Source organism: Rhopalosiphum padi, chromosome 2 (assembly GCF_020882245.1).
Source record: "Rhopalosiphum padi isolate XX-2018 chromosome 2, ASM2088224v1, whole genome shotgun sequence".
NCBI lineage: Eukaryota > Metazoa > Arthropoda > Insecta > Hemiptera > Aphididae > Rhopalosiphum > Rhopalosiphum padi.
The window spans coordinates 81,674,330-81,686,950 of NC_083598.1; the positions used below are offsets into that span (position 1 = coordinate 81,674,330).

The 12,621-nt window shown below is 34.4% G+C and overlaps 1 protein-coding gene across 1 annotated transcript; it reads left to right on the forward strand.

The window, feature by feature from the left end:
- Positions 1–4,905: 4,905 nt before the first annotated feature.
- LOC132920162 (uncharacterized) lies at positions 4,906–12,346 on the forward strand. Its single transcript, XM_060982325.1, has 3 exons — positions 4,906–5,678; positions 6,365–6,919; positions 10,846–12,346. Exons 1-3 carry the CDS (start codon positions 5,560–5,562, stop codon positions 11,735–11,737), a joined length of 1,566 nt encoding a protein of 521 aa, XP_060838308.1. The 5' UTR covers positions 4,906–5,559; the 3' UTR covers positions 11,738–12,346.
- The last annotated feature ends 275 nt before the right edge of the window (positions 12,347–12,621 follow it).

The following is a 12,621-nucleotide window of genomic DNA, read 5'->3' on the forward strand; positions in this document are numbered from 1 at the left end:
ACAATTTTACGAGCCCACGTAAGACCGCCGCAAGTCGTAATCGTACCTAAATTGTAAGTCGTAGTAGCTGTGGTATTTGTCGGGGGGTTTGGTTTGTGGTGGGATTTTGCATTGGTATTCGCGTTCAGTGAGCAGAACAATTTCTGACTGATTATTGCTCTAAAAAGTGATTAACTAAGTATATTCTCGTTAACATTTTTTCCAATAAATATTTTACGGACATTTATATATCTTAAATATTTAAGAGTCTTATTTTAAAATACTTTTTTATGCCATTTATTATGTAGTGCCGGCCATGTGGTGATATGAACATTTTTTAAATGAGAATCATCCTTTTTCATGTAAAAAAGTTAATCAGATCATTTTTTTTTTTGGAATATATTGATTTATCCAAATTGAAATACGTATTGGTGATTTTAAGTTTTTTTTAACTTAGTGTGCTAATGCTGGGTTGCATACAAATTGGTTAGTATAATAGTTAGATTAGGTTGAATAGTTCAATAAAATTTGATTGACGTAATTTTTTACGTTTTATTTGGATAAAATTAAATAGTTAATCGAATATTATATCTATTTTATATAGTCATCTGTTTTAAGGAATATAACCCTTAGTATATTATTAATTTTAATAACTCAAAGATCAGTAGTAGTTTGAATTTTGATTTGGATATATGCATTAAAATTTCCAAATAAATCATCTGTTTAATAATTTACACCTTACTGTAAATACGGTTAGACTGGTTAGTTGTCATTTTGAATAAAAGAAGTGTGTATCCCTCATAGGACACTTCATAATTATTGGCATGAAAATATAAATAATCTAAAAAAGTTCTTAAGTGTTCTTAAAAATTCTAAAAATAGAATTTGAATAAATTCATTTTTAAATAAATAAATAAATCTGTATAAATCTGTATAAATCTGTGCAACGTCGGATCGCGGCCGCATTCCATACAGCAGTCGCGAGTCTTTATGGTAAACGCTTTATATAGATCGCTAGCGTTATGCCAGATGCCTATATATAATGTTGCGTGTGCCGATTTCGAAACGACACTCGCAATTTCAATGGCGGGTTGATTATATGTTTTTAGCGGAAAATTAAGGTATATATGAGGTATTCTTGCCGACTCGGTGAGATTCCGCAATACCGCATTAAACGTGCTACAATTGGTGTGTTTTGTATTCTTAACCCTCGTGTATCTAGGATAATCTACACAAAACATCAAATAGACGCAATATTTAGCCACGTATTTATTGTTCTCAGACAAATTTAATTGATAATTTTAATTTTCAAATCACCATTGTCCCCATTTTATCTGTAAGTACCTATTATTGTGGACTATTATCTTTCGAAAAAAAGTTTCTAACCCAATTAAAAAAAATGACTCATTCATTTAAATTTATACTCGTACATGTATAGGTTTAATGTATTCAGCATACACATCTACAGGTTAAAAATGAAGCGATTTTCGTCTGTAAAAAGTAAGTTATTGTATACATAATAAACCTCACAACTAACGTAATACATCCTAGTAGATATTTGTAATTATGGTTTTCACTTAAACCGTTTTAATTATTGATATATAAATAATATATATTGTATACGAGTAATAGAAAGAAGACGTTACCGAATGAATTGATATTTTATAACTATACAATTTGTGGACTAAATTTTTTTCACGTATCTACACCTGATGAAACTAAGAGTGTTTAGATATTATAGGTCAATGGTTTTCAGGTTTCGGATCGCTCGCTGTTTCCTATGCTGCAGGAGAATAGTCATTCGACACACATTGTTCTTCTGGCGGATCACGAAATGTTCGCTTATATATATACCACGGCGAGGTGTCGTCATCGAAAGCCCGCTGGCACTAATTAATAATCGTCCGTTAATATTTATGTTATATGATCGACAATATAGATAGTCATATACAAATACGAGTAATACCATATGCACTCGTGGTATGACGTTGAAAACTTTATTTTTACGTTTTTTTGTTTTTATTAAATGCATTTACAGCATGACGTGTAGATAAAATAATGAGAAAGACGAAAGTAATTACTCTGTTCTATAGTGAGAAGCCGAGTGTACTTCGTCATTGAGAAGTAGTAATTCACTGTAATGTAAGTGTTATATTTGCACAATTTACATTAATAAATCATTCCATACGAAAAACGATTGAGCGGACACATCAGCCTATATTACTAAATATAAAAATATTATTAAATATTTATATTGCTATTAAATAATATAATAAATTATTTTACTATTAACATTAGGGAATAAACTACAAATAGCCAATAGCGTATAATATTAAGCTAAATTTTATAAAAAAATCCGTTGCGTATAGACGTATAATAAAACATAAGAATATTTATATATAAATATATATTAAGACCTCATGAATATTTTTTAATTACCACAAAATAACTAAAATTATTAATTTTTATTTATTTCATAAACAATTGAAATATCGTTCTGTCTGGTAATTATGATGTTCATGTGTTTCATGGTGAGTTGTACTCTGCAAGTATTATGTGGAGGAATCCTTAATTTCGGATTCTGAATGTTGATCATTCAATTCCGAGTCTGTTATTGATTCTTGTCTTCTGCAGAAATGTCGTGTTGGTTGGACAGGGATTATTGAACTTTTGACCTGGTTTGGTCTGATGTTTCGGGTTTGTATCACACGCAAACACAATTTATGGGGTTATCAAAAGAAGCTCCGTGCACGCATTAATTACAGGTACTCATCAATGCTGCATATAATTGGGTTACCGCAAGTGCGTTTTCGCAACACCTCTCGACAACAGTCCGGCGTGTGACGTTCGCACGGACGCGATGCCGCCGTGGGTAGCACATCACTTGCATATAATAATATTATACTTACGTTCTTTGGAGTTTTTAACGCGAGCACAACCCACTCGCCGCCAGATGATGATTTATATACAGGGTTCATCAAACATGCCTGTCCACCTTTTTCTCTTTAATAATGGAGTTATTCAAATTCAGATCGTTAAGATTTTTAAAAATTCTTAATTAAGACTATATATTTTTAAATACTTGAAAATTTTTTAACTTTTCAAAGAGTGTTTTGTAGTGTTACATAATTATGATTTTCAAATGAGGACCCACTCTTTTATTTTGAATTATTCAATATGAATAGTTTGTAAAAGTATAGGTACAATATGGAAATGTCTAAATCAAAATTTGAACGAGTATCTTTTGAGTATAATTACAATTTACACTATAATGAAAATGGTCCTTAAAAATGTTTTTTTAAAAAATATAAAATCGACCTAACATTGAATCTATTTGGTATTTATATTATTATCAAAAAACGTCTACTAATTATAAAATATTGAATGATTATTCATTTTATAGTTACTATCATAATTGTTAAATTACTATCATTGTCATCACTTCTTATTTTTTGTACATAGTTTACTAACTCGAAAACTTATTGCTAAAGGTACATCAAAATCCTTAAAAAAATAATAAATAGGTACAGAGCATATTTGATGAATCACCCTGTATGACTGTATACATTACATGCGTGTGGGAAATGCCGATTTGTTATGCAAACGCGTCTGTCGCGAGTGATGATAATCGAGTATATACTCGTAATTTATGGCTTAAACATCAGACAACTATATATATATATCAGATACGTCATTTCAATTTTTTAATGACAAAATGTTTGCAGGCAATTTTTTTGATTATTATAGGTACCAGCTGGTCTTATACTGTCGATATAGTTTTTGTAGGTATGTCATGTTTACCGTGGTACCTTAATTTATACTTCGTGGGTACACCTTCGTATACATTAATAAGATTTAACAATCAGAACTTGTAATTCGTACCCTGTGGGTCTTGATTACGTTGCATAATAACGATTACATTGTGCCAAATAAAAATTGTCTTTTTATTATTGTCATATCTGTAGATAATTAAAAATATAAATAGCAGCTTAATATCTCAGTGCTTTTATTTTATTTTTGACAGGTGATAAAAGGTGTTTTACAAATACACACCCAGAACCCTAATCACCCCACTTTTCAATAATGCGACTGCCTAAAACTATATATAACTGAAAGAGACATAATTGCCGTATAGATTTTTTATATAATACTATATTATTGTTCAATAACTTTAATAAAACAAAAATGTGTGTGCATAATAAGTGTGTATAGATACGTAGTAATATAACATTTTACGCCACCGATTATTGTTATATTGTATACCGACACACGTTTTTCCGTTCATCGGTACGACCTATATGACGGGCATGCGACAAGTGTGCGCAAGTGGATAGTGAAATTAATTTTTTCAATTTTTGGGTCACCACGAAAACCATTATACTTGTCGCGAGTGTGCACGCCAGTGTAGCGCGACACCGATCTACAGAGTGTTTTCTAAAACTTTGTGAATGATCTCTTGTCGATAAGTGAAATCGAAATAATACTCATTTTTTGTTTAGCAAATTAAAATTGCAACTGTGATTTAAACACAAATTATTTTTTCAATAGTAAATACACCTCGATGGTATGGAATTTTGAATTACGCTCGCCAACATCAGTTCATAATTTTCAAAGTTTGAAAGGAATGATCTGAAACGTCCTGTATAAAAATACGTTTAAAAAAAAAATATTTTTCCATATACACCGTGTCGCGTTCTAATTTAATAATTTAATTGTTGTCTCCGACACGTTTGCATTTCGTATACATGTATATAGTGCAATTACAATTGCGTACGCCACTCGTTCTCCGGGAAAAACGTAAACATAACGAGACGGAGCTATGAGCTGGTATTCGGGGAACAAAAGAAATGTAAAACACGATTGACGATAATCGATTGGAAACGCCGCCGCGAATATGCATAATATATCGTACACTCGTACCTATACGTTTTCCCCGCGGGCACGCGTGTTGTTGCGTTTAAATGTGTTATTCGACTATCGCATACGATTTGTAAGCGATCGGCCAGCACTCGACTGCAATAAATTGTCATTATAGTTTATCGTTAAAGGCACAATCGTGCGGTGTTTCGCGCGCAGTTTGACGGCGATCGTCGCGGAGTAATTTGTTCGAAATTGTAGCGCGTTATGAATCGTAATAAAAAAAATCGCGGGTGTACGATAATATAATAATATACATGTTTTAATTATTATACAGTCCGCGGCGTGTTCGTGTTTGTCATACAATTATTAATATTATTATTAAACACGGTTGTTTTCTCGTCGGCCCGTATGATGTCATTTTAATTGTTGTGAAAGTTCACAACGCGAAATCCGCCACCGCCACTGTGCCGATCTCGGGTTACTGGCATCGCGTTCGCGTGCAGGCGGTGGTCGAGTGGGCGACGCAGGAGCGTAGGCGTGCGCTTTTTTACAATTTTTTTCGCGGCACCGGATCGATCGCCGTAGTCTCCGTCGATCACACCGGTTTTGGCACTCTTCGCCGTCCGACCACTGGACGATTCGATAGGTATACGCGAACTTGCTATTTTTATAACTCTGCGAAAACAACGAAAATCAGAAAATAAGAAAAAAAGGGCAGACATGCGACCATCAGTGATGGCGGTCTTGAGGTGTGTCGTTCTGCTATGTTGTTGCAGTGGATTTGCGGTGGCTTTGTCGAACGTTACAAACACCACCAGAGGAGTGGACGAGTTCTTGACGTGAGTACCAACAATTATTTTTATTCTATACGTCACTATTAATATCGAAATAAAATAAACTATCAATATCACATTGAAAATAATTATCGATTTGATTTACTATAAAAAAATCCATTATTTGGAATTTCTTATGCTTAATGAGATATAATTTTTTTTTGTGTCATAATTTATGGCATTCAATTCGTTTCACGAATCTAAGTTTAACGTTCATTTAGGTTATACAAGTTTTAAATGTTCCAATGTATAGAATATTTGTTAATACGATGGGCCACCAGTATAAACATGATATCGATATCGCGTCAGCAATGATTAAAACTGTATACCTTATTATAACCACTAACGGTGGTTATGCGATTGTCTGTTTTTTTAATTTAATTTAGAGAGGTAGCTGTGCCATAGAAATCTTGATAAAAAAAAAATGAACAGAATTTTCATGTATGCATGACCGGTTAAATGTTTAAAACAATAAGCACTTCTAATAATATTGTATGTGTTCTACAACTCCTACCGTACAGAACATGTAGAATAATATGAAAATCAATTTAAGACTTGATCGTATATTAATAGGTATCACGAATATTTCTTTTTCTCGAACAAACAAGTACAATTATATGTATTTATGACTATAGCATATGTTTATACGTTATACCTCTTATACGATAATTATTTTACATTTTCCGTGGCAGGTCCTTGACGCAAATGATTGGAACCGTTTTGAATACCGACGCCAGATATGCGGGATTGTTCGGTGATGGATCTCAGTCGGTTTCTGGTCGGCCCAACCGTCCGCCCGCCGCCAATTATTTCGAAACCGGCCGACCACCCTTTCTGGAGCGACCCCAAATAAGCAGGCCATACCCTCCGCCGTACTCAGAAAATGGTGGACCATACCCTCCACCATACTCAGAAAACGGTGGACCGTACCCTTCGCCGTATCCAGGAAATGGTGGACCGTATCCTCCACCGTATCCAGGAAGTGGTGGATCGTATCCTCCGCCATTCCGACCCTACGGACTCCGTCCCGGTCCAGGAGCGGCGGCTGTTGATTACCTACAGCAGAACTCCATCGTGCAGGCGCTGAGTTCCATATCACAACACGACGACCTGAGGTGTGTTCCCAGACTTCTGTGCGAAGTATCGTCCGGCACCAGGCCTGGTTATAACCAGCAATATGGTTACTACCAGCAGCAACAACAACAGCAGTCCTCCATACCATTCCTCACCAAAGACGCTTTGATCACGTAAGTGGAATACTACACAAACACATGCTTGTATATATATATATAGATTATAGGTATACTTTAAGTTATTATTTATAGCTACTCGCATTTGCTGCAGTGTCATTATTATATCATGTAATATATGATGTGGGTTCGTGTACAATTGCGTATAATATAAATATAATATATTATAGCGTTATAGTCGTATATCAGTCGTCGCCTTGTTCGCTTTTTTTGTCGATAAATCTATGCGGCCGATTGGTGGCCCGTCCAGATAAGAAATGAAAAAGTGTCTTTGACGCGCAGAGACGTGCTTTTTTACGCCTTTCTGCGGGTACACAAACACTCCGGCGGCGATGAGACGAGGGGCACGCACAACGTAAACATTTCGCTTTGCGGGGATTAAATCGAAATTAACTTGTTTTTTCTTTAACCCACCCGCCCGCCGAACGCTTATTTATTGCAACGTGATTTACTGCCGAGTAACCGAAAAAACGTATACCGCCACCAAACGACGTGTGCGTCATAAACATTTTTTTCGCCGACAGATTAACGACGTCTCCGCCGCCTCTGCGATATGATTCCCCTCGGGAACCCTTTCACCGCGCAGATAATTTCCGGAAAATATATTAACTACTGTCGTGTAGTCGACTTGAGCATACCACAACAGATTACTGTGACCCTGTCTGTGCATTGATATTATATTATATGATGGTCGATAAACGATATATTATTGCTTTGATAACCGTACAACGTATATGTATAAAGTTCAAACGTTACCGTGTTATTAGTATACTTAATATTATATATCCACCGTAAAGTCGCTTCCGGTGATGTGCGCACGGTAATCGATACATGGTCGAGTAGCTAACAACTCCGGCTACAGCAGTCGTCATAATCACATCTTAAGCTGCTGTTTAATAATAATAATAATAATAGAACATTTCTTATTATAAGAGTTGAGTAAACGGTCGAGGTGCCATTCGGGCTTTTGGGCGTCATAAAACTTTTAAGCTATCCGCGAGCTTTTTTGTACCAAACGGAAATACGTGCCAAATTCCAAACTGTTGGATTATTTAGAAATGTATTTATACAATAATATACCTACGTAATCTGCATTCATAAATACATAATATAAAGTAAAACCTTTAGATACCAGACACTGAAATGTTATCCACTGTTCAGAAGACTTAGTTTGTAGAAAGTTAATAGTTGAAAGTACCTTAAACTAGTAACAAGTATTCCAGAAAAAAATCGTACGCTATTATAAGACTTACTCTGAAGTTTCACTGTATTTATTTAAATCAGTCACGGTTATTCTTTATCGAGTAACAATTAAATTAAACTGCGAATTAGACATAGTGAGTAAATTTTCATCTATTTAGTTCAGATGACTATACACTAGTTATACATGTGTTGTCACCAACTTACAGATATGAAATACCGAAATAAATAAATCAAATTTAGATTCAAAAGAACCAATCTTGTGTACTTGTGTTTTTAGCATAAATATTAGAGTACATATATGTGTTATCAAATTTAAAGCTTAGAACATTATTTATGCTTAGACGTCCGATTTATTTTTAGAAATTTTAATTTTTAAACGAGATATGAGAATTTCTAATTTTTAATATTATACATACGCATGTCTGAATGTCTTGTTTAAAAACTAAAATATATAAATATATATAAAATACATTTTATAAGCATAAATAATTTTTAATAAATTGGTGTTACTGAACTCAAAAATGTAATGTGTTTTATGTTTGTTAAGACGGTGGCAATAAATTCACGGGCGTATTGTCCTATTAAGATCATTCTCTGTGGTTAAGTTTACTTGTAGAGAAATATTTTGAATCGTAGGTAGTTTATTTTTTTAAATAACATTGATAAAATTAACAAATTTTTTACTCGTACCTACATAAATAATATCAATTTAGACAAAAATGTATAGACTTGTGATGGCATTTCGATATTTACCCTGTTCACGTGTATAGAAAACTACATATATATATATTTATTCTTCATCTATATTTTAAGTACCTATATATCTATGTAAGAACCTGAATGCTGATCGGATTATAATCGTTGAGCGCCACTGCTACAGTATTCGGTTCTAGGTTGTAGGACCTAATATTATTACAATACACACGAGGAATAACTCATAATATTATATTATATAGTATCGTTACGCACTCTATTGTCGAGCACTACAACGGTTGTGCGTGACAAAATAATAATATATTTTATAATTATTGCGTTACGCGCTACAATGTTTTGTAAATACTAAAAGTGGGTCTACGCGCATAAGATGTTATAATAATAACAACAACAACAACAACAACAGCAGCAGCGGTGATATTATATTTTATTGTAACGAATGTTTTACTCTCCCGAGGTCGTCGTCGTCGCCGTTTATACCTACGCGCCAACAATATTATTATAATATACGAATCCGCCCGGGTGAAAAGAACTGCGTGGGACGTCCGCGAAATCGAGCGATGTCGATATTATGCGCTCGTTATAGTGCATATTATTGTAATATTATATTATAGGCGAGAGTCGTCGAACTTGATCGGATTTGCATAATATGCGTTAAATGGCGAATCGATGACCCCCCCCCTCAATCATCAATAGTTTTTGTCTCTTTCTCGCGGACTTTTACCCAACGACCAACGTACGTATAATATGACTATTAAAAATACTTCGCACCCCACACATACACACACAGGTGGTCAACTCTCGCAGTTATTTACTTTCCAAACACTTACCTATGTGTATCGATTCATCACACGTCGTCCTACTGGTAATCAAAATCGCCGATACCGTACACATCACGTTACGAGGTTCGGTTTTATTCGTTTTCTACATTATTAACGGCATTATACTAGTTAAGCCCGTTTAATATGATGTTGTTGCAGAATCTATTGGTGGCATATTCCTATGGTTCATATTCCTTTTTCTTTTTTACTAATGAGAATTATTCAATTTACTCCACTGCACCGCATAATATATATATATATAATATGTGTAAAATTTATTAAATTTACATAGCATTATTTTCCGATAAAATAACTACAATTAATGTCTTTAAACCAATAACTGTTTATTGACTAAGTCATTTTTTAGTAGTTATTTGAATAATGAAAAGTCATAACTTTTATTGCAATTTAATTGTCTAACATTTAATTTTTTTCTGCAAAGTATTTAACAAATATATCTAATGGATACTCAATGTAATTTAAATGTGGGGTTTTCAAATTGTGTCTAAAAGAACATTCTATAATTTGGTACGAATAAAAATTTTATGCACGATTGAATATATTTTGCATATTTTCAGATAGGTTTTATTTTAGTATTTTTATCTTAATCCTATAAACAAATTAATTAAAATGATAAGTAAAAATTGACTAGCATTTTAAATAGATTAAGTTTTTATATATTTAAGGGTAATAGTTATGTTCACGGTAATAATCGTTTGTTACTTAAATATAGAGTATAATATATGATTTTGAAATTATATTAGATAAACTGATGGTTTTCAAAATATGAACTAATTTTAAATTGTACCAAAGTTTTTACTAATATGGTTTTATGGATTATCACAAAAAAATCCGATTGAATGTGATCTATTTAAGTATATTGCTAACAACTAATTTACAAAATAAATATCATTAAACCAATTTTACACTAATTTGGCAAAAATGTACTTACCATTTAATTTTAAGTTTAGAGTATACCAAAATAAATCAGTATTTTATATTAAAAAAATTGTTGCTTTATGAACTCTATATAATAGTAAGCTATTACATGTTCTACAGTTATTATACTATTATTGATTTACTATGAAACGAATTATACCTATGTGGTACTGTTAAAAGTACACTACAATAAATAGTGTCAATAATGTAATAAAATTATAATTTCTTTTGTCACGTCACTTTCAGATTGCTGACTGTGTTGAATTTTGTGGATGACTCGCCGTTGCTCATGTTCGGCCGAGCCGCGTTGTTGGGGTACAACGCCCGAGGCGATCCCAGGTATTGCACGACCGCGTATCCGACTTGTCCTAGGGACCCCGACCAGCTGATCAACTACCTGAACAACCACAACGGCGGTTTCTTCCGGTTCTTCAACCAACAACTACCACAGTACGCTCCCCAGTACGCCACTCATCAACAGCCTCCGTACCCGCAACGGCCCCCGTACCCAGAACAGCCTCCGTACCCACAACGTCCTCCATACCCAGTACAGCCTCTGTACTCGCAAAGGCCTCCGTACTCACAACGGCCTCCGTTCTTAGGACCGGAACCGAACTACGCTCCGCAATACCCGAGGCCGCAACAGCACTTTGGCAATGGCTACAAGTCTCGAGTTGATGTTCAACAGAACCCGAGAATACTGAGCGGGTCGCCAGAACAGTACTACGAGGTGCCTGCGGTTAACGACTTACCACTGGACAGACCAAGGCCGACGCCGATGAAGTTTCCGTCGTCGATCGATCACGGCGCTACGAATTCGATCTCGCAGTTCGCGTTCCCGTCTGACCACGACGGCGCGGGAAGCGGAAATCGGCAGGCAAAACGAATAAAAATGATTTTCCCTGACAGAACCGGCACGGGCGGTCTCCGGGCCGACGTGGACAAGTACGGAAACTACAAGGGCGTGTATTACGCTGAGGGTGCGATCAAGTTCGTCGACGACGGCACCGCAAACGGCGGTCGACCGTCAACCATCCGACTTCCACAGCGGCGGCCGGCCGACGACTTCAGCGTGCTCGGTAACCGATTGCCCTACGAAAGACGGCCTAAGTTTCAGTTTCCCAAGACTTCGGAGTGATGCGGTGATAACGATAGGTCAATAGCGGTATAATACATGGTACACCGTTGAAGTAATTAAACGATTTAAACGCATCCCCTCTTTGCCAACCAGAGTTTAACCACTATTTAATATTTATAAAAAAAAAATATATATGTATTTAAACACTGTACACATTTTTAGGAAAATTATACACTTGATAAAACACAACAATACGTAAAACACGTCAGTTAATTTCAGGTTCGTTTATGACATGCCTACATAATAAAAGACGTGACTTCCGTCTTTTTCGTAAAATACGTATAGGCACTCACTTGAATAATTTACATTGCATGGGTTTAATTCGTAATTTAAATAATATTTTATTGCGACAGTAAATTAACTTACCTATCTTCTTTTACCGGAAACGGCTATCTGTTTTACCCACCCACACACGTATCGTCCATAATAATAATTTATTTAAGTAGGTATATTTGTATTATATGTAAACTGTTGATCGTTTTGTAATTACGTTACAAACCCTTCCAGTTATGTATGTTACCACTTAGAGCGTATGATATTCGACAATGTGTTGCTAATTTTTCTTTGTACATTTTTTTATTATTATTATTATTTACATTATCATGACGACATTGGTGTACATAAAATCCTTAACTTATATTAATTATTGATACGTATACAATAATTACAATATTAATACCTTTGTAGGTATATTCATGAACATTTTTTTTTTTTTTGTAATTTTTGTATTTATTTAAATATAATATTAACCCTTTCAGGCCCACTACTAGAAATACTTAAAATTGTATGGTTTGTTTTTCTAATATTACTATATAGAGCTCAAATAAGAAAAAAAAATTTTTTTTTTTTGATTTTCATGAAAAGCTCAAAGTTTTCCAGACCTG